The sequence below is a fragment of the Mytilus trossulus genome, chromosome 1 (genome assembly GCF_036588685.1).
Source record: "Mytilus trossulus isolate FHL-02 chromosome 1, PNRI_Mtr1.1.1.hap1, whole genome shotgun sequence".
NCBI lineage: Eukaryota > Metazoa > Mollusca > Bivalvia > Mytilida > Mytilidae > Mytilus > Mytilus trossulus.
Window position 1 is genome coordinate 21,307,332 of NC_086373.1, and position 25,446 is coordinate 21,332,777.

At 31.0% G+C, this 25,446-nt stretch overlaps 2 protein-coding genes across 8 annotated transcripts; one reads left to right on the forward strand and one right to left on the reverse strand.

Moving 5' to 3' along the window:
* Positions 1-25,446, forward strand: LOC134718580 (nuclear protein MDM1-like). 4 transcript variants are annotated; one of them, XM_063581213.1, is made up of 16 exons: positions 1-121; positions 1,462-1,549; positions 3,756-3,970; positions 4,428-4,757; positions 5,116-5,244; positions 6,366-6,569; positions 8,054-8,081; positions 9,841-9,961; positions 10,341-10,443; positions 10,728-10,966; positions 20,242-20,496; positions 20,704-20,936; positions 21,354-21,439; positions 21,978-22,164; positions 23,485-23,610; positions 24,480-25,446. In XM_063581213.1, the coding sequence occupies exons 1-16, from the start codon at positions 104-106 to the stop codon at positions 24,632-24,634; spliced, it is 2,517 nt and encodes an 838-aa protein (XP_063437283.1). In that variant the 5' UTR covers positions 1-103; the 3' UTR covers positions 24,635-25,446. The 4 variants fall into 4 exon arrangements, with proteins under 4 accessions (XP_063437283.1, XP_063437267.1, XP_063437292.1 ...); XM_063581197.1 differs by lacking the exon at positions 1,462-1,549 and adding an exon at positions 823-946 and having other exon boundaries at positions 7-121; XM_063581222.1 differs by lacking the exon at positions 1-121 and adding an exon at positions 263-505.
* LOC134718602 (uncharacterized) lies at positions 15,605-19,393 on the reverse strand. Of its 4 annotated transcripts, none has more exons than XM_063581259.1 (2): positions 19,293-19,393; positions 15,605-16,777 (listed from the first exon to the last, which is right to left on the reverse strand). In XM_063581259.1, exon 2 carries the CDS (start codon positions 16,595-16,597, stop codon positions 15,734-15,736), a length of 864 nt encoding a protein of 287 aa, XP_063437329.1. In that variant the 5' UTR covers positions 16,598-16,777; positions 19,293-19,393; the 3' UTR covers positions 15,605-15,733. The 4 variants fall into 4 exon arrangements, with proteins under 4 accessions (XP_063437329.1, XP_063437321.1, XP_063437312.1 ...); XM_063581251.1 differs by having other exon boundaries at positions 19,210-19,304; XM_063581242.1 differs by having other exon boundaries at positions 19,203-19,303.

Sequence of the window (25,446 nt, forward strand, 5' to 3'; positions counted from 1 at the left end):
ATTTCATTGCGCATGCGCGTTGGCAGACGATGCTATCATGGCGAATAAGTTTTGAATCGCTTATTGTTTGAGTTAAAACGAGCCTGAAATTAGCATATGCAAAATGCCAGTGCAATTTAAGGTACAAGGAAGAATTGTTTACACTATTTTGAAATGGATGCAACTTGTATTTTACAATAATTAAGCTGAAATTGAAAGATTTTCCCTCGAATATGCTGAAATGTCACGGTAGTTGAAAATTAAGAAAAACAATAACAATCACTGTTTGGAAACTATTTAAACGTAAACTAAGTAAATGAACATAAGTTTTATCGATAAATCTTAAGATATCACAGTTTCTCAATTTATAAATGCCTCTACAAAGCTCATAGGTTACCGGTTAAATCTGAAAAGTATGAAAAATAAATAAAAAACATGTCCAGACAAATCCATTTCTAGCGGTAACATGACTTGATTTTTAGTTCAGTAATAAGATTAAATTTCAAGGATGCGGATGAAAAAGTTTGTGAGTATTTTTTTTAAAACAATTTCTAAATTATCAAACATTGTTTTTCTTTATGCAACTTTTGTGTGATGATATATTAAAGATTACTCCAGCTTCCCCATGGCATTTTTAATGATAAATGATGTGAAATAAACATTCACAAAATATTAATATCCAGAATACACAGAACGAGAAATGACATGTCATTAACATTAAAGCTGTTAATGTACATTTTATTGTTGGTATACAAAAAAAACAAAACATGCACAACACTCAACATGAAAGTTATAAAATGGGAATTTGATTAAAAATGCAAAATGATCTAGATCTTTTTCCAGGGAACATCAGAATATGTTAAGGAGTATAAGTGGCTTGACTCTTTCAAAAGTAATAGATTTGTACCAACACCAGAACAGGATGCTCCAGTGGCTGGTCTATCATCAGCAGAGCTAGGTTTTGAAAGTGTGTAAAATCATAAATCATTTGAAAGCATGTCATTTCAATATGTACAAATGTACTCAGCATGCTATTTTGCAGATGTGTATGTGTACACGTACAACAGTTGAACAAGTGTTCTCTCCACAAATTTCATATCACCACCTGTAAGAAAAGTTACTTAGAAGAAAAACATCTTGTTACTAGAACTTTTACATCACATTCAAGTTATAGCATCATATTGTCATGACACAGAGAACACTAGTTTAACAAAACGAATGCTTATATACATGTACATGGGTCATGGATTTTTTGGTGTGTTTTTTTGTCACTATAATGCATCTGTATATTGAACTCGTTATATTTTGAAATTAAAAAATATATTCCTGAATATCCTTGTGCATATTTTATTTATATCTATAGAATTGTTTAATCTATTGATGCATTGTTTGTTTGTGAATTGCAAGTGGTTGTTTGTTACAGCTAGACATATACGTTTGTATATATTTTAAGCATGCTTCATTATATAAATTCATTTACAGAAAGAGAGCGAGTATCTTTCTTCATTTAAAGAATTATCACCTCCAGAGCAAGATAATTTTCCTGCTGGCCAGAAATCTACAAACTTAGGTATTTTGTTTAAGAAAAGAGTTTGTATTTATTGTTTATTTTGATTTTTACATGACTGGTAATATATGTCAAATTTAACAAATTGTCTCAAATCATTATTCTTTTTTTGATTGGTGTTTCTATTAGATATTTTGGAAACTTAAGGTGACATTGTTACTAAAGCTGTTAAACACGGACGAAAAGGATAAACATTCATTAAATTTGTAATATTGTATGGTTAACTTCTAGTGAGGGTTACTATCTTATATGCAATGAAATGTTATATGAAACTTTTACTGCAGTACTAGACAGGATATAACTTTACTAATACCAGGAATTTCTTTATTTGAAACAAAGATAAATTCAGCACATTTTTTTTTAAAGTTCCAATTTAACAGACCAAAAGAGGGAAAATAACTGGTGTTTTTAAAATCCTTTAAGTTATAAGGATAATAATATTGGCTTGTTTTTATGGAAACAAAAAATTACTAAAATTTGACAATTTATCTTTTAATAAATTGTTATCTACCACTGAGACAGCTACAATTGTCTAACTTTAATAATTACAACTCAGTGTTTTTAAACACTTTTGAAGGAGTCCTCTATAAAATGATAATAATATGGCATGTGAAAAACCAAGTGTATTCACAGCTAGCATGGCTAGATAAAGTTAAGAGTAAACATGCATTATAAAACGTTAATATCTTAGCATTGTTAATGGTAGAGATCCAGCTAACATGTTTAACCCCACCACATTCTGTATGTATGTGCCTGTCCCAAGTTAGGAGCCTGTAATTCAGTAATTGTCTTTTGTTGCTGTGATACATATTTATTTTCCTTTATTTTTGTACATTAATTAGGCCAATAGATTTCTTATTTAGATTGTTTTACATTTGTGATTTTGCGGCGTTTTATAGCTGACCATGTGGTATGGTCTTTGCTCATTGTTAAAGGCCATACCAGGACCCATTATGCCATAGCTGTTAATCTCTGTGTCTTTTGATCTCTTCAATGTGAAGACTTGTCCAATTTGCAATCATACCACATCTTTTTTTATCTTAACACTTTTAAACTGGGCATGATCCAACTACATTGAACTAGGGAAATCATTGTTTATCATTTTCATAATGAAAAATTAAAGGTGAAGGACTGGACTCTGAAATGATGCTAAGATATTAAGAGTGTGAATTCTGTATAACCAAAAATATGTTTGGGTGTCCTATATATTTCTAAGAATTCACCAGTTTGATAGTACATATGTATATCCTATGTTTGATTACAAGCTAGTGCATGGCATGATCTTTTGTGAATGTTTACTATAGAAATTATTATAAATGTTGATGAGAAATTAGAATGGTTCATACTGTATAATTGCATTTACATTTGAGATCTGAAGGGAATAATGAACATGACTCAAAGATAATTTAAGGAAAAATAAAAAAAGAATATGGTTATGGTTGACAAGGATGAGTAAATGTGCATTGACAGAATATTCTGTTCTTGTTGGATTGTAAGAACAACTAAACATTTTTGAATTTTAACTATGAATCATAATAATTGAATCACCTATTTTAACTGCATAAATATTTATAACTGATTTTCTAAATACATTTATTTGCACATTTTTATAGCATGCATGACAAATCTGTGAAAATGTTTAAAAATATCTTTTTAATCTTGAATCCTTAACTAGTCCATAAATTTTCCTTTCAAGATTGATATATGTTGCTGAAAGAATCTGAGATGGACTTCTGTTTTGATTACTTTAAATTATAAATGGGACATCCATTTACTTTGGTTTTTTTTGTGTTTTCATTATTCAAAGTGGAATAAAGGGTGCCAAAATGACACAAAACATCAACCTTAAAATGCTAATTTTTACATCTGCAACACAGACATTTAAGATATAGTAGAAAAATGGTTGATACTATGCAAATATATATAATGTGACCTTTTGACTATTTTACATTAATTGACATGTAATTTATGTGTTGAATCTCACCACACACACATATATAGGCTAATACAACAAACACCTGTTTATAAATGACAATATACACTTAACTTCTTAAGTGAGTATACCATTTTAAAATAATATTTATTTATTGATATATAAAATTGTTGAGGTATAAACATGTGCATAAACAAAACCATGCATTGGAACATATATTAACAACATACATTCGTTGTAAGCTTATTTATATTATATTTTTATGTACTTTTGTAGGTGTACCATTTGAACCACCAATACAAAGGAAGAAAAGGACAACTGGACCAAGTACATCACTGAGTAACAACTTTTATGAGAGTCCTGGTAGATTTAGTGATGACTATCAGCTGCTAGGAGCTAATGATAAATTTGTTACTAATGTGAAGTATAGAAGTAAAAGCCATGGTAGAGAACCGTCACCACCCAAACAACAAAAACTTAGCAAGAAAACGGTAGGCCGTAGTCATATCTTCATGATTTTGTATGAATATTTTTTTTACAGAATTGATGTATAATTACTATGTGTTAACAGAAACTTAAGCTACAGTTTGAAAAAAAACCAACCACATAGATTTTTATTGAAATCACAAACATTTGCCAATTGTCCTGCTATTTTCTTGCACATTTGAGTTAATTCAAAATAAACTTTGTTCCTAAAATTAGATTTTTTAGCTGCCAGTATAATGTTCCTCTATTCGATTGACACATTTAACCAATATAGCTGATATATTCTCTAAAAATTGCAAAGCACATTTTATCAAACCATTTGAATGAACATTAACATTAGCTAATTAATGGTATATAAACCTTTTATATGCAGATAACTGTTTCACTGTATTTAACTAACAAAGTTTAAAGTAGTCATATATTTGGTTTTTAAACATGTCTTAATTCCAAATTTTCATATAGAAGGAAGAAAACAAAGAAAATTTAAGAAAGACAGCACCAGCTCCTTATGTGAATATAGACAGATTTAGAGAACCTCCAAATGCTCCTCGACGAGAAAAATATACAGAACCTGTGAAAAGACAGGAGAGAGAGTATGATGAACCACTAACACCAAGAAAGCCAAAAGATTATCATGGGATTAGGAAAGAAGATTTTAAATCTAAAACTGTTGATGTCAACAGAGAAGTGGCATTCTCTAAACAGTTGAAAGACAAAAATGTAAACAATATGAATGAGTTTGCTCAAACAGATTTACAGAGAGGAATTATGGACTCAGCACCAGAGGCTCCAGTGAGTTTGAGACATAAGTTCAAAACAGCATGGTTGATCAGAGCCTTTATTTGGCTCTAATACTGACAAAAATAATTAGAAAAATAGTTAGGAATATTTTTCAGTTTTTTCATACTAGTAGAAAGTTGTTTAAATATGATTATATACATGATAAAGTCAGATTACTTTAATTAAGTTATGTCATTTGAGATTTTGCTGTAATCACCTCATCAGAAAAGAAATGGTGGACCAAAATTAGTCAATTAATTTATAGTTTTTTTTTATTGTGGAATTAAATATTAACAACAGCCTTACACAAATGTTGATATTTAAATATTGGTTCTGATAAACATATGTGTAGAATATGATTACATTGTAGGCTGAGTATGCATTGAAGTATAAAGCTGGTATTGCACCATACAGACCAAGGAAAAAGACTTCTGAATATGCAAAAGCTTTTGACTGGAAAGAGAGAGTACCTTCATCACCAATGTTAGCTGCTGAACAGGTACATGTCAAATATTGTCATCATTTTAATGGCTCTGATACTTGGTGGTTGGGGCGATAGAGTTTCTACTGTGTCTTCCATCATTCTGCAAAAAACAATTATACAGATTTTTTTCCTAAACTATATGAGTCTACTATAATAAGTTACAGATTGAGTTATTAACTTTGAAAATTTCGTGAAAATGGCAGTTATACAAACTTAAGTTCTAAACACCTTTACATATAGGGCCAATTTTTAGGATGAGAGTCTACTATGATGAGTTACAGATTGAGTTTATGTTTCGTTAATATTCCACTCATTAAATTTTACATGAAACAATTTTAAATTTCCACTGCTTAAGATTGTTTCAAGCTTTTTTTGTGGGTTCATTTATGTAGTGTCATTATGTATTACAATTTCATAATGTTAACATTTAACTTTGTTATGAGCTAAGAATGTATTGCTGAGTGTTTAAACCAAATGATTATTATACCTCTGTCCTTCCGTCAGTCAGTTTGTCCGTCCCATAAATATTTTTCGTCGCATTTTTCTCAGGAACTACAATACAAGGATTTCTGAAATTTGGTTTCAGGGTTTATCTAAGTCAGCTTTACCGACAATACAAGGATTTCTGAAATTTGGTTTCAGGATTTATATAAGTCAGCTATACCGTGTGATGCGTTTTCAGATTCATCACTCGACAACTTCCTATTTACCGAACACTTGCATATTTTTATGCCCCACCTACAATAGAGAAGGGCATTATGTTTTCTGGTCTGTGCCTCCGTTCGTCCGTCCGTCCATCTGTCTGTGGGTCCGTTCGCTTCAGGTTAAAGTTTTTGGTCAAGGTAGTTTTTGATGAAGTTAAAGTTACATCAACTTGAAACTTAGTACACCTGTTCCTTATGATATGATCTTTCTAATTCTAATTCCAAATTGTAATTTTGACCCAATTTCACGGTCCACTGAACATAAAAATTGATAGTGCGAGTGGGGCATCCGTGTACTATGGACACATTCTTGTTACACTATTAATATTATCCACTTGCGGCGGGGGTATCATCATTGAGCAGTAGCTTGCAGTTTCACTTGTTTGATACAGTTTCTCAAAAGACAGGCTATTGTAAAACTTTACATTTCAGGTGGTTTACAATAATAACCCAGCTATGTCACCTTCTAAGAGAGATGTGGTCGCCAAGTCATCTGAGTATAATGCACAATATAAAGGATGGAAAACAGTGCCATCATTTTCATTTAATGAACTGAAAAGGGAGGAGGAGCTTAAGGAAGCTGACACCAATCAGAATCAGAGACAGAGTAGGAGTAAAAGGAGACCAAAGAAAAAGGTTGATACTTTTTTATACAGTAAAAATATGTTTTGTCTGGCTTTTTGCATTTTTGTGTACAATTTTAATTTTGAAATATTTTTTTGTCACATAAACAGCCTTCGTCAACTAATTGTTTAGCATCGGCTTCATCTAATCTTTGAAATTAACTTGAAATTTGATTTTACATTACTACTGTAATGTATGAGACTTCATTCTGTTATATAATGTTTTGAAACTATTGTTGGAAAGCTCCTAATAACTTGATTATTTAGTCTTTTAATTACAGATTTTTATGTCCCATTTATGGGCACAATGTTTTCGGCTCCGTGCATCAATTTCGTCCATTAGTCTGTCCCGCTTCAGGTTAAAGTTTTTGGTTGAGGTAGTTTTTGATGAAGTTGAAATCCAGTAATCATGAAAACTTACTACCAATGTTCCTTATGACATCATCTTTCTAATTTTAATGCCAAATTAGAGATTTTACCCCATTTTGTTGATCCACTGAACATAGAAAATGGAAATTCAAAAAAGGGTGCAAGTCATATGAATTGATTGTTGGCCCTGATACAAATAACATTTTTGTTGAGCCTTCTACTTTAGTCGAAAAAGTGATACTAAGCGATCCTACATTCCGTCGTTGTCGGCGGCGTCAACAAATATTCACTCTGTGGTTAAAGTTTTTGAAATTTTAATAACTTTCTTAACCTATACTGGATTTCAACCAAACTTGGACAGAAGCTTGTTTATGATCACAAGATAGTATCCAGAAGTAAATTTGTAAAAATAAAATTCCATTTTTTCCGTATTTTACTTATAAATGGACTTAGTTTTTTCTGCGGGGAAACATAACATTCACTCTGTGGTTAAAGTTTTTAGAATTTCAATAACTTTCTTAAACTATCCTGGGTTTGTACCAAACTTAGGCAAAAGCTTGTTTATGATCATAAGATAGTATCCAGAAGTAAATTTTGTAAAAAAATAAATTCATTTTTTCCGTATTTTACTTTTAAATGGACTTAGTTTTTCTGCGGGAAAACATGACAGTCACTCTGTGGTTAAAGTTTTTAAAATTTTAATAACTTTCTTTAACTATCCTGGGTTTGTACCAAACTTGGACAGAAGCTTATTTATGTTCATTAGATAGTATCCAGAAGTAAATTTTGTAAAATGATAACTCCATTTTTTCTGTATTTTACTTTTAAATGGACTTATATTTTCTTCCAGTTAACATTACATACAGTCTGCAGTTAAAGTTTTCAGAACATTTATTAGATTCATTAACTATCCTAGATATTTACCAAACTTGGACAGAAGGTTCTTACAATCATAAGATAGTATCAAGAGGAATATTTTGATTGATTTTTTTCCTCATTGTTGTTGAGCCTGCGATTTACAGCAAAAGTAGGCGAGACACTGGGTTCCGTGGAACCCTTACAATTTTTTTTTTAAAAAGGTATTTAGCTATTTTAACAAACTTTATAACTATATGTTTTTATTTTCAGATACTAGTACCAAGAAGTAAAAGTGCTTGTAAGTACACAATTTTATAATTGTACTTTTGTAAATTTTTAGCAAATACATTTTTCTGAACTCGAGGGATATTTGATTGACACATTGTATATACAGTTGTCTATTATTAAATCCCTAATATTGACCACTTTTTTTTTGTATTATTAAGTTGTTTTGTAGTGTTGTATACTACACATCACCTTTTCATATTTTCAGTTTGAATGTATATTTATGAATTTACCAATTATTAGAATAAGTGTTTCAAATCAGGGGAGACAACACTTTTCTTGTTAATCATATTTTTGTAAAAAATGATCAATATATTGTTTTAAAAATATAATCACTGTAAAAGAACAGTTCATAAAATTTAATTAAAACTCTGTTACAGAACTAAATATATTCAAATGAATAACTCAGGAAAGTTAATAACTAGAGGCTCTAAAGAGCCTGTGTCGCTCACCTTGGTATATGTGAATTAAACAAAGGAAGCAGACAGTTCATGACAAAATTGTGTTTAGGTGATTTTGATGTGTTTGTACATCTTACTTTACTAAACATTCTTGCTGCTTACAATCATCTCTATCTATAATGAACTTGTCCGTGTAGTTTCAGTGGAAAATGTTAGTAAAAATTCACAAATTTTATGAAAATTGTTAAAAATTGATTATAAAAACGATAACTTCATAGGGGGTCAATTGACCATTTTGGTCATTTTGACCTATTTTTTAGTCTTAAATTGCTGTATATTATTGCTGTTTACAGTTTATCTCTATCTATAATAATATTCAAGATAATAACCCAAAACAGCAAAATTTCCTTAAAATTGCCAATTTAGGGGCAGCAACCTTACAACCAGTTGACCCATTCATCTTAAAGATTCAGGGCAGATAGATTTTGACCAGATAAACAATTTTGCCCCTTGTCAGATTTGCTCTAAATGCTTTGGTTTTTGAGATATAAGCCAAAAACTGCATTTTACCCCTATGTTCTATTTTTAGCCATGGCGGCCATCTTGGTTGGTTGGCCGGGTAAAAAAACACAAATTTTAAACTAGATACATCAATGTTGATTGTTGCTAATTTTGGTTTAATTTGGCCCAGTAGTTTCAGAGGAGAAGATTTTTGTAAAAGATATGGAAATTTACGAAAAAAGGTTAAAAATTGACTAAAAAGGGCAATAACTCCTAAAGGGGTCAACTGACCAATTTGGTCATGTTGACATATTTGTAAATCTTACTTTGCTGAACATTATTGCTGTTTACAGTTTATTTCCATCTATAATAATATTCAAGATAATGACCAAAAACAGTAAAATTTCCTTAAAATTACCAATTCAGGGGCAGCAACCCAACAACGGGTTGTCTGATTCATCTGAAAATTTCATGGCAGATAGATCTTCACCTGATAACCAATTTTACCCCATGTCAGATTTGCTCTAAATGCTTTGGTTTTTGAGTTATAAGCCAAAATCTGCATTTTACCCCTATGTTCTATTTATAGCCATGGCGGCCATCTTGGTTGGTTGGCCGGGTAAAAAAACACAAATTTTAAACTAGATACATTAATGATGATTGTGGCCAAGTTTGGTTTAATTTGGCCCAGTAGTTTCAGAGGAGAAGATTTTTGTAAAAGTTAACGCAGGACGACAACGACGGACGACGACGGACGACGGACGCAAAGTGATGAGAAAAGCTCACTTGGCCCTTTGGGCCAGGTGAGCTTAAAATAATGATTATAACGCATTCACCTTTTTTTTAAGTATGACTTTTTTATTTTTGTAGCTCCCGATAGACTACCACCAGCTGGTACTGAGAAACTGGTAACTAGTGATGATAAGAGAATGTTACGAGGATCTGGAGAAATAAAGAAAGAGGTGCCAAAGGTTCCTAAAGGACCAGTAAGGTAAACAACAATAGTTTTAAGGTATTATCATCAAAATCTAGCTATTTAAAACTTGTTATTTACTATTTTATTTAAAACTAAGATAATAAATTATTTATAATGTTAAGTTTATAATTTTGAAGCAGTGGAGACTCTTTTGGAAGTGGATTGTTGTCTTATGAATGTAGAAGACAATACTATTTTATTATAATATTGGCTGGTCAACGGAAATTTGTCTTCCATAGTTAGAGGGTCAAAGTAGCTCAAACAAAAATATGAAACCAATGCAAATGCATAAAAAAAAAATATTTTAATATATACAGACACCAGATACATCAATTCAAATATAGGTCTTGTGTGAATTGATTAACAAAAGTTTATGCTTTTAATATATTTTCAGACAAGTGAGAAGTGAATATGCAACAAACTACCGATCTCCCAAGAAATTTAAAGTTGTTCATGGTGCATGGAAAGGAGCTGATCCTCCTCATCTCCAGCCTCAGGCAAGTTATAGATAAGTTTAACATCCAAAACCATTTCTCTCTTACTATGTGATCTGCATTTAGTCTTTTTCACATCGATGTTTAATCTCACTTCCATAACTGATTTAAATGTTTTATGGATTTTACCTAACCAATTAGGGAAGGAGGCAGACTTTCTAACTAATTATAGATAACCTTTATGTTTGATCAGGATTTCAAAAAGTTCGATCATATAATGAATAAAATATTGCATTAAAAGTCAAAATATTGCATCAGATGATATTAAATGTTATATTGTATTTTAGAATATAGACGAAGAAAAGACCCCTGTAGTTTCCAGCTGGTTTGCTGAGGTTGTAGAGCTTAGGAAGAAGGCTCAAGAGTACAAGAAACGGGCTCAGGGTACACATTTCTCCCGAGAACATCTGGTACAACTGATGGCCAAACAAGCTGATATGTGGGACATAGAAACTGAGAGGTCTAGTACATTGTCAGCCTTGTCATTAGAACTTGGTAGTGCTAGAGAACAGAGGAGGATCAACAAGTAAGTTTAACTAAAGGATTTAGTGAATTTGATATTTTTTGCACTGGGTTAGAAAAATTAAATGGTACTATATGTGATCCAAAGACAATCACACATCTTTTCCCTAAGAAGTCCATGGTTGATATTCACTGTTTAAAGAGAAGTGGAGGGTCTGTGTTTTATCATAAATGAAATACAGATATGAAACTCTCATTCAGATATTAACTTGTTTCAATGTCCAATTTGCAGTTATGCATAGTTGTGCACATTAAAATAACTGTGCTCATCTGTGTATCTTTAATGAGTTAGGATCATTAGTAATTCAAGATCATGCCAATGTTGAATATATAATGAAAATTCTAAATTTTTCAATGCTTTTATTATTGTGAAAATTAATAGGGGAAGGTTTCACAAAAATCTAAATTTTGAGTGCATAATAGTTAATTGAAAAAGGTAATACCGTATAGCGGGTTAATTTCGCGGGTGTAAAATTTCGCGATTTTCATTGAATAAGGTATACGAAAAATGTTGGCGGTTATTATTTTGGCGGTTTCAACATTTTTAACATTACCTTTGCTTGTATACTTTTAAATTGGCGGAATTTATTTTGGCGATTTTGTTCTATCCGCGAAAATAAGCGAAAATTTACACCCCGCGAAAATAACCCGCTATACGGTATCACATTTTGTCAGTTAATCAAAATTTTCAATAATCAATGCATGCACACAAATGTCTGAATAACAGTGCGGCAGGTAAATTCACTTTGAATTAGGATTTAGAGTTGTCTCATACAACATCTTATATCTATTGTCAATGTGTTATGTCGTGGTCATCAAATGTCTGTGCTGTTTAATTTTCAAATAGCCTTTTAAACTAAAATGACTGGGGAAAGATTGATTGATTGATGGGTGTGTAAGGTTCAATAACATATTTTGCAATGAAGTAAACTGACATGTTGAATCTGATTTTATAACATGCTAGAGTACAAGGCTAACTGTCCACACAAAAAAGAGCTCAAAGTATACATTGTGTATTTTTGTCAGTCGAATCCTTTGCCATATTCTAGTAAGACCAAAGATCTTAGTAAATGGTTTTCAAAACTGTTACCAAATTGATGACTGCCAGCAGCAAGAAATAATATAAAGTCCTCTTTTTTGGTGAGCTTGCGATTTTTTTTGCAAAGGTGAGACAGAGCGATCCTTCATTCTATTGCAGCTTCAGCATTGTGGCGTCATCCACAAATATTCACTCTGTGTTTTTAATAGAAAAAAATTTAATAATTTTCTTAAACTGTTCTGGCCTTCTACCAAACTTGGACAGAAGCTTGTTTATAATCCAGAAGTAAAGTTTTATTTTCTGTTTTTCTGTATATTACTTGTAAATGGACTTAGTTTTTCTTCCAGTTAACATAATTTACATTCTGCAGTTAAAGCTTTTAAAACATTTATTAGATTCATTTAGTAGGAACCCATACAAATTTTTAAAGGTTAATGTTAATAAATGTCATTAACAGTAAAATAAAAACGTTTTGTTCTGTACTAGTGGAAGTATAGCTTCATCTAGATCATCGTAAGTATTGACATCTTCAATCTGAATTGAGTTATGGTTCCTGGGTGTTGCCAGAACTACTTACCTTAAGTTTGCATGTGTTTTACCTACCATTTCTAATCTAAATTGTTTTGAATACATTTTTGTTTATACATTTGTATACTGTAAATTCAGAAATTAATGCGAGGTTTTTATTATTGCGAAAAATGCGACTGAGTTGTAAACGCAATAATTCAAACTCGCATTTTGAAATATTTGATATGATTTTAACAGGATTTTTCTCAAAATCGTAAAAATTAAAATCGCATTCAAGTCTAAAATGACAAAATCGCAATAATAAATGCACGCAATAATTTCTGACTTTACAGTATTCAATTCTTCAAAGCCTGTGTGTGTGATTTGCCGTATGATGTTTTAGAATTAGGTTCTTGTTATAACGTTTTTATTTTTGTTAATTGCATAATTATCATTTGAAGCAGCTTAAGATGCTTATCTAAAAACAAAACTTTAGGGTTAACTTGTCCAATCATTATCATGCTCTTAATTGTTGCACTAACTATGTTGAGACTGAAAACAGTTATCAATAAAGTGAAAACATGTACAAGAATGTATAAAAATACAGAAATCTGGAAATGAGTTTCAACTTATAACTACAAAAAATCAGACAAGTAAAGGACATCAGTGAAGTCCTTGGTAGAAATAATTGACAAAAACAAGTATGTTTATGCTGGTGTCAAACAGTCCATTGTGCTTCTGAATAATTGATTTGGGTACTTTTGCAATATATCTTCTTCTTCATGGTTCATAGCTACATTGTAGTTTTAAGAGACTTAATTTTAAAAAAGTATACCATGCTTGAGTGTGCAGATGCATCATTTTTAAAAACAAATCTGTACTGCAAGATCATGGTCACACTTAATACACATTTCTCAGTTTAGAAGCTTTGATAAACTTTAAAACTATTGATCTGAATTGAGTTTTGTGTTCCACCTCAGGACTTATATCATAAAACTTGTTAATCAACTGGTCACAATACATTATACTGGAGTCAATGTTTCCAGCAAATCAGGAGCTCCCTAGTACTAGGATTTACTTTTATGCCCCACCTACGAAAGTAGAGGGGCATTATGTTTTCTGGTCTGTGCGTCCGTTCATCCATCCGTCCGTCCGTCTGTCCTGCTTCAGGTTAAAGTTTTTGGTCAAGGTAGTTTTTGATGAAGTTGAAGTCCAATCAACTTCAAACTTAGTACACATGTTTCCTATGATATGATCTTTCTAATTTTAATGCCAAATTAGACCTATGTCATGGTCCACTGAACATAGAAAATGACAGTGCGAGTGGGGCATTCGTGTACTGAGGACACATTCTTGTTTATTGACCTAGAGCCCAGATCACAGACACTTGATAAGATATAAAACACTCCCATTAAAAGGAGGACACAGTGACCTCAATTTAAACCTCACTGACTCATTTAAAGTTCTCCATCCTGAGCTCAGATGTGAAATACTAATTGACAAGCAATCACATAACTTGATGCAACTTCAAAAGTGTGCATTTTTAAGGATAATATCAACCCACAACATACAGGAAGGTAAACATATCTGTATTTTAGATCAGATTCAAATCAAATTAACAAAGTAACCTACAATCATATAGTATCACAGACCCCTGTGAAAAGTAGTTCACTTTGTATTTTGTGTTAATTCATTCATAGTTTGTTAACATGTAATTTCATAACTTGGATAGTGGTATTTCTACAATGAGGGTTTATTCCACTTAGGCACTCAAACAAATGTATTAAGGTAAAACCTGTCTTGGCAGGTCGACTTATGCTTTTCCCACTGTAGTACTGGTAATACTTATGCATTTTGAACCCTAAATCAAGGTTCACCTCTCTTGTATGATCAGCTTTCTCTGCTGTCAAGGGTGGCCTTTATATACAGGTTCAATTGTACCATGTAAACAGAACAGATATAAAATGATGTTTGAAAATCCTTTCACTTTTCATTTGCTTACAACTCTTGGCATGCAATAATCTTGTGTGAATTGGCTAACTATAAATTTAAACATTTTACAACTCAGGATTTATCTTGACATATTTATCTTAATGTCAAAGTAAACATTTAAGGGAAAACAGTACTATTACACTGCCCAGCATTAGTTGGCATTTTGTGTACCCAAGGCTGGTGAAGGAACTATGATTGGATGTAAGTGTACAATATATTTTTCATTTATCTATGTATAACTGCAGTGTGTTTATTTACAATATAAATTTTGAAACCTGTTGAAATATTTTCTAGAGAATTATTTGAAAAGACTTCCAAAATTTGATAACTTTGGTGCAAAATGATGATTGGCATGAATAACATAAGCAAGCTCCGTTGGAAGTTGGTCATGATACTATTTGGCTTTAATTTTTAAAACAGAATAATAATGTACCAACACCACATATAACTGTTTTATCCAGGTTTTTCTTGTAAAAAGTTGTAAGTTCAGAAAATGTTTATATTGTCGCCTATGGCAGAATAAAAAGTACTGTTTTCCCTTAACAGTTCTACATGATACCAATTAAAGTGTTTGTGTTGAATGCTTCTATGACACAGTAGTCTCTATGCTGAGTTGTTTGTGTAGGAGTGAAATTTGAAGTGGTAAATGATAGCAATAGTATCTACCTTTTTTTTGCTAAATATATAATACTAATTTTACAATTACAAAAAAAGCAGTCAAACAAATTAAATAATTATTTTAGGTAAGAATAAATTACTTTATAAAGTGGAACAATGGTGACACATTTTAACTGAATGTTGCAAAATTCTTATAATTCTGCATTTTTATAGTTTTTTTTTGAAAGAGGACAAGATTTTTAGATTATTGTGTAAATAGATAACAATAACTGTCATATTTTTAGTGATTCCGATATATCTAATCAAAGTTGTATTTTGCAAGTTTGTATTATTTATATTAATCTACCTTTAAAACACTTTAACATGGTAAAGACATTATTGACCTTTTTTAAGGTAGGTTTGCAAGATTTCCTTTTGAAACAAATATAAAATGTGTTTTCACAACACCATACTGAGATAGTGAAAAGCCATGTCGAAAACTCATTCATCTGTGAAAGAAGGGTTCATTTTAATGAGGAAAATAAACTATGCTTGATGTATTAAAGATATATTTAATTGCTATCTTCTGTAATATCTAATGATGATTTTATGTGCCCATTACAATGGAGATGATCTTTACCCCAGGGAAATTATTTTGATCGTTTTGTCATGATTGTCTATACACACCAGATTTCCATCATGGTTTAAAGCTATCCCACATAGATCTTTAACATTATTAATTTCAAGGTTTTCATTTAAATCATTTCTGAAAACTTTCACCCTATTTTTATGATAATCAGTCATGAATATATTGTTTTCAGAATCCATTGCTAAACTTCCAACTCCAAATTCACTGATAATGTCTGTAGTAATAGTTTTAAAATTCCCACTTAATCTGTCGTACATTTTTATGCATACATAATCTTTGATAATATCATTTAACACAATGTCTCCTGTCTTATTGAGTACAATGTAATGTGGATTGTGTAAACTAAATCCATTCGATGCCAATCCACCAAAAGTTTTAATTAATTTTCCTTCACTGCTATAACAGAGTATCCTCCCTTTGTCTTTATCAGTTACATAAATTTGGTCCAAGTTATCAACACAAACACCAAATGGTTGATACAGTGGCTTCCCTTCCAAACAAATAGTCTTACTTCCATTCCAATTAGAAATTGTTACTTTAGAACCCCAGGGCTGTGTATAGACAACTCTTTTAGATGACAGCCATGCTACATCATGGGGTCTGTGTTTTTCCAGGTTCAATAGAAGATAAAAGATAGATTTTGGTATAGTGCTAAAATGACATAGGTATTCTCCAAAACTACTGTAAATGACTATAAAACAACTTTCACTATCAGATACCACATATTCTCCTGTTGATGACACAGATACACAAGTAGGGGCAAACAGTTTCTCTCCAACGGGTCCCAAAAGTTCAAAACTTGATAGAAAAGCATCTTCATCAATTCGTGAAGTACTGTTGGCCATCATCATACAATATGTGCAGCAGATCACTCTAGTTCGTTCTAGAAAATGAGTAGCCTGTCCCCTTTGGCTTTTTCAATGTTGAAAACGATCAATTTAATAGTAGTTATTGACACATTTCCTGTATATGATGATTTCCTGATGAAGGTTAACCACTAGACTTGACGCAGGTACAGCTTTTCTTTACCACTGTAAAACATAAAATATTTGCACTTTACATTAAAATCTTATTTGAAGTACCTGTAAAATGCATGTTTTAGTGCACGTTATGTTACATAACTATCAAATGTAAACGGAAAGACTGTATTGCCAATTATATAATAAAAGGTGTTAGCAATACCGTACACCTGAGGCTTCTCAAACATCTTTAATTTAAACTTAACTTCAGCTTATAAATAAACAATTAAAATCCTCATAAATGTATTTGCATCATGTTTTTATATGACATAAATTTTCAAATATAAAAATTTATTTGTAATAAAATTTATTCCTGATTAGTAAGTTTATTGGTAGATCAAACGATTATATTGATATTGTATATATACATATATAAACATGATAAAGAAAAAAAATATTTGGGCATACAAGTTATATGTTTGATTTATCATATTACCATCACAATACAAGCCATTTAAGTATCACAATATGTCGTAACATTTTTATTTACATGGAGAAAAATGGATTTTGTGTTTCTCACAACAAGTTTGGGGTGAAATCCTCTGAAGACTTACCTATATGAATCACAACACATCGACCACCTGACCCTCTCAGATTATCCATCATATAACTTATATTTCTTGGTGGAGAATAATTTTAATTCAATTTTGTTATTGGTATATAATACACGTTTTGTATGGTTATGCATCATTTCAGTTGTTTTAGATATGACATTTTGACAGTTAAATTATTAAAAGTAATTGTGGTTTCATTGACATTTTAAATAACAATATATTAACTAACTGATCAATTACTTGATACTTGTAACAAGTTTGGTTTGTGGTTGAAAGTCGCTTGCGTTTTAGATGAAAAAAAATATCTGAAAGAACCCCGATCATAAACATAAAGGAGGAAAAACATTACCTCTTGAATATAGTATTTGGAATGTATATATGACACAATTCATCCTAAACATTTAACTTAGATTTCTTGTAAAAAAAATATGCATTAAGATCTAAATGAATGTGATGACATTTCATATTAAAAAGATTCTGTTCTGTATGCATTTCAGAAGATCCTTACAGGATAAATATAGAACACAAGTTAAAATTCATTCTAATAGTAGATACTGCAATCTTTTGACTGTAGTTTGATTTAAATATTATATTTAGAAAGAAAACAAATAATCTTACCAGAAATATTGTTTTTAGACTGCACTAAATAACTGACATATTAATAATTAACCAGTTAACATGACGGTAGTATACATCTGATGTAATCGTTACTCCAGACATTATATCACCTATATCCTTAATATCATAATCAAATCAAGATGTATTTTCATGATATGATATCATTTAAAAAAAACAGCTGATATTTTTACTGTTTTTTCTGGATGACAAGTTTTGTATTGGACTGGTTATGTTGTATGAGATAAAGCTAATCAGAGCAGATCAGGGTTAGATAAGAAAATCATTTTGGCTAATTACTAAGACAGTTTCTGTGTCTAAAGAACAATGATCTTTTGAACTCACAAAGATTTATTTTTACAAACTGTTTTCCTTGTTAGTGATTCATGTTGAAAGGGTTGTGGATTGTGAATTACTTGACAGGCCACATAGAAATTGCTCCTAATTTTAGATGGATACACAAGTCATCAATTTTTGTTATAAATTATAAATGCATATGCATCATCATTTGTGTGTTTATTATTTGCTCAACCATTCATTCAACATACTTTAAACTTTAAGCTTTATGCTTAATACATTGACCTTGTACTGATGTAGATATAGTTATATTTTAAGGTACATGGGAAAATAAGAGAAGAAGGGGGGGGGAGGTAATTTTAAATTGAAAGAAATTTATAAAAAAAAATGCAAAATTGTAGTTTATATCATTCTATTTAAAAAACCATAATTTAAAGTATATATCACTGGGCTATTTTGCAAAATTTATATTTTTTCAGGGAAGGACTTATTTTTTTGTAGGTAGTAGGAATAGCCCCAAAAATGAGGGAGTAAAAGAGAGGGGAAATTAAATTTTATTCAAAAAAGATAATGGTATATGCTAGAAATTATTTTGCATTGCTTCACCAAAGTATACATTGGATAAATTCATAATTTATCTTCAATTTTCTAACCATATTGTGCAACCATACAAATGATGCTTTGATCTGTAAAAAAGGTAAACAATTAATGTTAAGATAGTGCAAAAAGACGGATCCATACCTGTTTTAACATGAACATGTGACTGAGGAAGCTTGTTATATTTTATGTTTTTCACAATGATTGAATAAAAAGTGTTTAATAATATTGATATATTTTGTCAGCAACAATGAAAAATATTTATATTGACTCAGGTGTTGCTGATTATAAAAGTTAATCATCTCTATGCACAAAGAATAAAATGCACATTTAAAGTAAATATAACTGATGCATGCATTCCAAAATGAACTTACTGTCTACCTGATAAAAGAATGGCTTCTAGTAGTCTTTTCTCAATGGATGTCATTCTCACCTGCTGACACTTACAATGAAATATACATTACCTACATTCCAGTTACTATCTGTTTAATTGCTAACAGAAATCAATGGTTGATGCTGTCAGTTACCATGGTAAGACGACATATTGATCAAAGTTTTACCTGTTGTATACCTGTGTTCAGTCTTTAATCAGTTTTATAGGGAAAAGATCATGTTGTTATTTAGATTTAATATTTATCTAATCATAATTTATTGGTCAATATTTTGAGTCATTAGATCTGAATAAATATAGTTATAATTCCATTTAATATATGAATGTCCCATCGAATTTGTGGATATGAATAAAGTTTAAGAAAATTAGAAGATACTTGTCGCTTTGACACAGTCCCGATTTCCTTTCTCAATTTTATTTTTTATTATTATCTATTCTTTTTAATACAAAAAATATTTTGGGTGCAAAATTTATTGCTTCATCTAGCTTTTTATAATTTTATTTTATAAGTTTTGTATAATTGATACAAAGAAAAGGGCCAAAAGATATTTGTTAAATTAATTATCAAGATCTTCAATTTAGCTAGAGCTTTTCTCAAATGCATTTTTGTCCAATGCACTTTAACAAAAAGTGTAGATTGATTGATTGTTGTTTGCCTTAAACCTCATTTGCACAAAAGGGACATATTGCAGCAAGAAAAGTATAGAACAAATAGATTTAATAAAAGGACCAATTTGAAAAAATTGGAGACAAAAGTTTGGCAGGAAAAAAAATCATCTCGCCCCAAGCTCTATACCACCATTTGAAGTCAGTAAAAGATAATTTCCAGCCATAATGAACACTTGATGTGCAAATAATGTGCAAACAATCACTATATATGTAAACCCAATAATCACACCATTATAATGACTCCTTTTGAAACAATCCCCTCAATTAAGTTTGCCACTTTGACTTTTTTGACTGAATGCTTGAAAGTGCTATAGACCTGGGTGATAATTTATCTTGTTTTTTTGATATTTCAGAAAGAAAGCATTACAATCAAGAGTATTGCCAGATACTAATAATTCAGCAGCAGCAACTATTGCCTCTGAAGATGAGGATTACAAACACATGGAGGATGTAGAAGAGGAGGACAGGGAACAAGAACAGATTAGAGGAAGATTCCAAGAACAACGAGAGGCCAGGAATAGAAGATTTTCAGATGAATATGTTAGGAAGCCGAGTCGACGAACAAAGAAATCTGCCTGGACAGAACAGAGAGGTCAAGAGAGAATGAGGTATGGTGTTTGCAAAAGTGTGAACAAATTCTATATGTATAACCAATTTTTCTTGCAACTGATTAAATTTTTATTAATTTAACATAAGCTATTTTTGAAATATATAAGTTGTTGATACATTTTTGTACTACCTATATTGGAAGAAATTTTTTAATAAAAGTTAATAATTAAATAAGATGATTTTAAAATTTCTTCTTTCATTTACAGTGAAGGTAGTAGATCATCAAGAAGTACAGAAACTTTTGATGATGATGATGGAAGAATCCCTACTCCTGTCTTAGCATCCAGAACTTCTAAACCTCAACGACATCATTTTGACCTTACAACTCCTGCAGTAGGGGGAGCTTTGTTGACATCACCTCCTCAAGTAAGACGACCAATGAGAAAGCCCCGTCCACAAACAGCACCAGTCAGCAAGTCATGGGCTCAGCCTTTAAGAGGTAAACATATTTAGTATTTTCTGATTGAATCAATGACTTCATTTAATAGCATATGGTTTATTTTCTAGCTACTTGTATTTAAAGGATATTTGTTTGTTATAAACATGGATAACATCAGATTTATTGAACTTTTAAAATTTAGGCTTGTTGAAATAGATGCCTTTCTTTAAAGAACAGTTTTCAGAATATTTGTTGAATTCAAAAACTTATATAGGGAGATAATCAGTATTCAGAACAGTGTTTATGGTAATCAAACTGTTAAGACTTGAAAATCAGAATTTTTTCCAAAGTATCTTCCTAGAAATGCTATAATTATAATGAGTGATTTAAACAGATTTCATGACCATGATGTAGAATGAAGACTATTTTCAGTATTTCAATGTTTGCCTTAACATATTAATGTGCCTTAACTTCTAGGTGTGGATGAAGATTATGAAAGTGATGATACTTTGACAGAAGAACCTGTTTATACAAAATCTACAGCAAAACAGAAATTATTTAAGGTACTTTATAATAATTGCTTTGTTCAAATATGTAGAAAAAGTCCTTTCAATTTTAATTTAGATGTTCACATGCAATAAAAATTATAACTTTATTACATCCCTGCCACAAAGAGGGTGTATATAGTGATACACATGGCAGTTCTTTCATTCTTTACACATTTGCGGTTCTTTCTTCAATCATTCAGTCTGGTTTCTCATGTCTTGAAAATACAGACAATGCTAACCTTCCATAGAAGTAGCATTATTATATGTGAAAATAAATAATTTAAGTGTTGCATTTTTTTATGCAGTAAATTTGTGCAAGGTAGTTCCTTTTTTTAGGTTTTATCTCTATTTTTCATTACTTTTGTAATGTAAATTTACATAAAATGAATTATAAAGACTACATTCCTTTATTTTAGACTATTGACTAAAGAAATCTTGTATAATCTTAGAAATTGTTCAATGTGAAGTCTGGATTCATTTCGTTCCTAAAACAATTATTAAACAAACTCTTGATATACGTAGATACCATATAAGTGTTTTTTGTTTGTTTCAGACCTACGATGTCAATAAAACCAAATATGTATGTGATCCCACCTTTGGTAAACCCTCCCCGGACACACATCCACTGAGAGATGATGAAGCCTCTACAGATAGACCTATGTTGACAACATTTGTTGATACTCCGGCCAAACATTTACCAGTAGAAAATGGTGAGGTCAAGGCTCAAAAGACAGGGGAAGGTGAGTTAGTCTGGAATATAAGTCGGATGTATTTGTTTAGTATTACTAATTGTCATGAGGTTCTCTTCATGTCCAAGAACAGGAAAGACAAAATTTAGTTTTTAGCTCACCTGGCCCGAAGGGCCAAGTGAGCTTTTCTCATCACTTGGCGTCCGGCCTCCGTCGTCGTCGTTGTTGTTAACTTTTACAAAAATCTTCTCCTCTGAAACTAGGGGGCCAAATTAAACCAAACTTGGCCACAATCATCTTTGGGGTATCAAGTTTTAAAAATGTGTGGCGTGACCCGCCAAACCAACCAAGATGGCTGCAATGGCTAAAAATAGAACATAGGGGTTAAATGCAGTTTTTGGCTTATAACTCAAAAACCAAAGCATTTAGAGCAAATCTGACATGTGTAAAATTGTTAATCAGGTTAAGATCTATCTACCCTGAAATTTTCAGATGAATCAGAGAACCCTTTGTTGGGTTGCTGTCCCTGAATTGGTAATTTTAAGGAAATTTTGTTGTTTTTGGTTATTATCTTGAATATTATTATAGATAGAGATAAACTGTAAACAGCAATAATGTTAAGAAAACTAAGATTTACAAATAAGTCAACATGACCAAAATGGTCAATTGACCCCCTAAGGAGTTTTTGTCCTTTATAGTCAATTTTAAACAATTTTCATAAAATTTGTAGATTTTTACTACCGTTAACATTTTCCACAGAAACAACTAGGCCAAGTTCATTTTTGATAGTGATAATTGTAAGCAGCAAGAATGTTCAGTCAAGTAAGATGAATAAACATATCACCATCACCAAAACACAATTTTGTCATGAATCTATCTGCTTCCTTTGTTTAATATTCACATAGACCAAGGTGAGCGACACAGGCTCTTTAGAGCCTCTAGTTACATTTCTTAAAAAATACCTGCCATTTTATTGGTTTAAAAATTCTATTTACATTTTAAGAAGAAGAAAAAAAGGCCAAACTGTTTTCTGTAAAGTCTGTAAAATGTTAAATATATAGTGTAACCCAAGGGAAAATGTTATAATACATGTTAAAGCGTTTCTGTTAGTATTTTATTTCGTAATTAGAAAAACATACCAGTACAATTACTCATTTGTTAGGGGAAAAGTAGGTACTCTCAGACTATATTACATATATTATCTTTGTTGAGTTTGCTACATGTTGATTGCTGTAATAAAAATACAAGTTTGTACATATTCAAGGGGAGATAACTCCATTTACACTTGTACCTAATTGATTTCTAATAAAATACTACAGGAACAATTATTAAGGAAATAGTATGAATATAAATGTATTGGTATGCTTTCAGTTCAAGTAAAAAGACCAAGAAAACCAAAACAAGAAGGTATTCCCCCTACCATTAAAGAAGGGTTTGGTTACACATATGGTAAAGGTGATCAAGGACAAAGTAAACTGATGTGGACCATTGATGGGGGCAAGTTTTATAAATATTTCAATCAAACCTATCATAACATTATATTTTGATATGAATAATGTTTTATTATTAAGCACCAGTGTACTTTGAGATAATAACATTTATTCAGTACTGTCATGAGTATGCGTGAAACAGTTTTCTCTGATTGATAATTAAGCAACAATATCAATAAATTATCAATCCATTTAACAGTTGATGAACAATTTAGTTGAACATTCCACACTTAAAAAAATCAATGGTTCCCTAGCAGTATTAATGACACTTCCAACCTAAAACAAGACATTTTTACTGTATATAGATACATAGATTTCCTCTTAGAAGGTAGTCACAGTATATTTATGATCTCCTGGCTAGATTCTGTATCCATATAGATTCCAAATATTAAGATTTTATCATAATCTGCCAAGTCTACATCACAGGACCTATGACAGAAGCATGCTCTTCCTATTATAATTTTAACTGGTAGTTGTGAAAATGTCAAAATTCCTTCCCCTCAATCCGTTTTTAATTAGAGATATTTGTTATATTACTAAACATCACTTAATAAACTCTTATAGCACAGCAGTATCTCAGTCAACAGGCATTAAAATACATGCACAGTTGTGATGGCATCTGTGAAAATCTTCTCCTTGATACATAGCCATGTATTATCAAAGGAAGTAAATCATCCAAGATATCAAAACATATTGTATTAGTATTACAAAAATGAGAGAAAGAAAAAAAAACCTGAACAAATCAAAAATAATATAGAAATGCAAAAAAAAAATCAACATTGAAGTAATTAAAATTCTTTGTATGACAAATAAGACATTATCACATTTCTGCAAAGTTATAGCTATTTTATTATTTTGTATTTTACTTATTTGCAGGTATGCCAATTCCCAGGAGAGACCCAGATGATGATGTTTTATCATTCTCAACTAGATCAGTGGCTTCTAGTTGTTCTCTAGCATCCGAAACATACGAACGAGCAAAGAAAAGGACAGAGGAATTCTGGGGGAAAACTGGTGTAGCCTCGCGTTGAACATTATGGAAAGATTAAAAGTATAACTGTGTATTTATTGGTTAAAGATATTATAGATCTGTTATGTAGAGTCTGTTTCTAGAGAATTTTAGAATGTTGTATGTAAACGTTACAATGACATAGAAATATTTTGTGCAGAGTTTAGATGGGTGTTGAAATACTGAGAACAAAGAATGTCAGATATGTGAACAATGAAATGTGTATTAGGCCAAGATTGATCATGACATTTTAAGGACTTTTGGATCATGGGCAATTTTCATTGGTAGAATCTTTTTGAATCATTGACAAAGGGTTTAATTTGCCCTGAAACAATTCCATTAATTTAAGAATTAAAGATCTTGTGTTGATTCATTTATTTTAAATATTCAAGTTTTTTCCGCAACTGAGTTGCTATGACTAGAATTGTACAATGTCAAATTATTCGTTGAATTGATTCATGATTATTGTAAAGAAAATGCCCATCTGAACTCTGGCAGTTTTTGTTTGCTCAACAATTTTGTAATTTTATAATTATGTGTTTTCATGAGTTTAAGCGAGTTGTCATTCAGATGATTAATTGTGTGCTGTGCATGATTATTTAGTGAAAACAAAGGCAGCATGTTATTGAGTAAATTTATTACAACTAAGCAAAATGATTTCAGAATTAACATTCATATCATGTGTAAAAAACATTTTGGAAGAGCTTTGGACTACATAGGCTGTTTTTGCCAGTAATGAAGTATCAGTTCCATTTTACTGTCAGGGTTTAAATATTAAGAATTAATCAAATGTGTTTTTCTTGTTTTATGGAGTTAAAGTTATTTAAATATAAA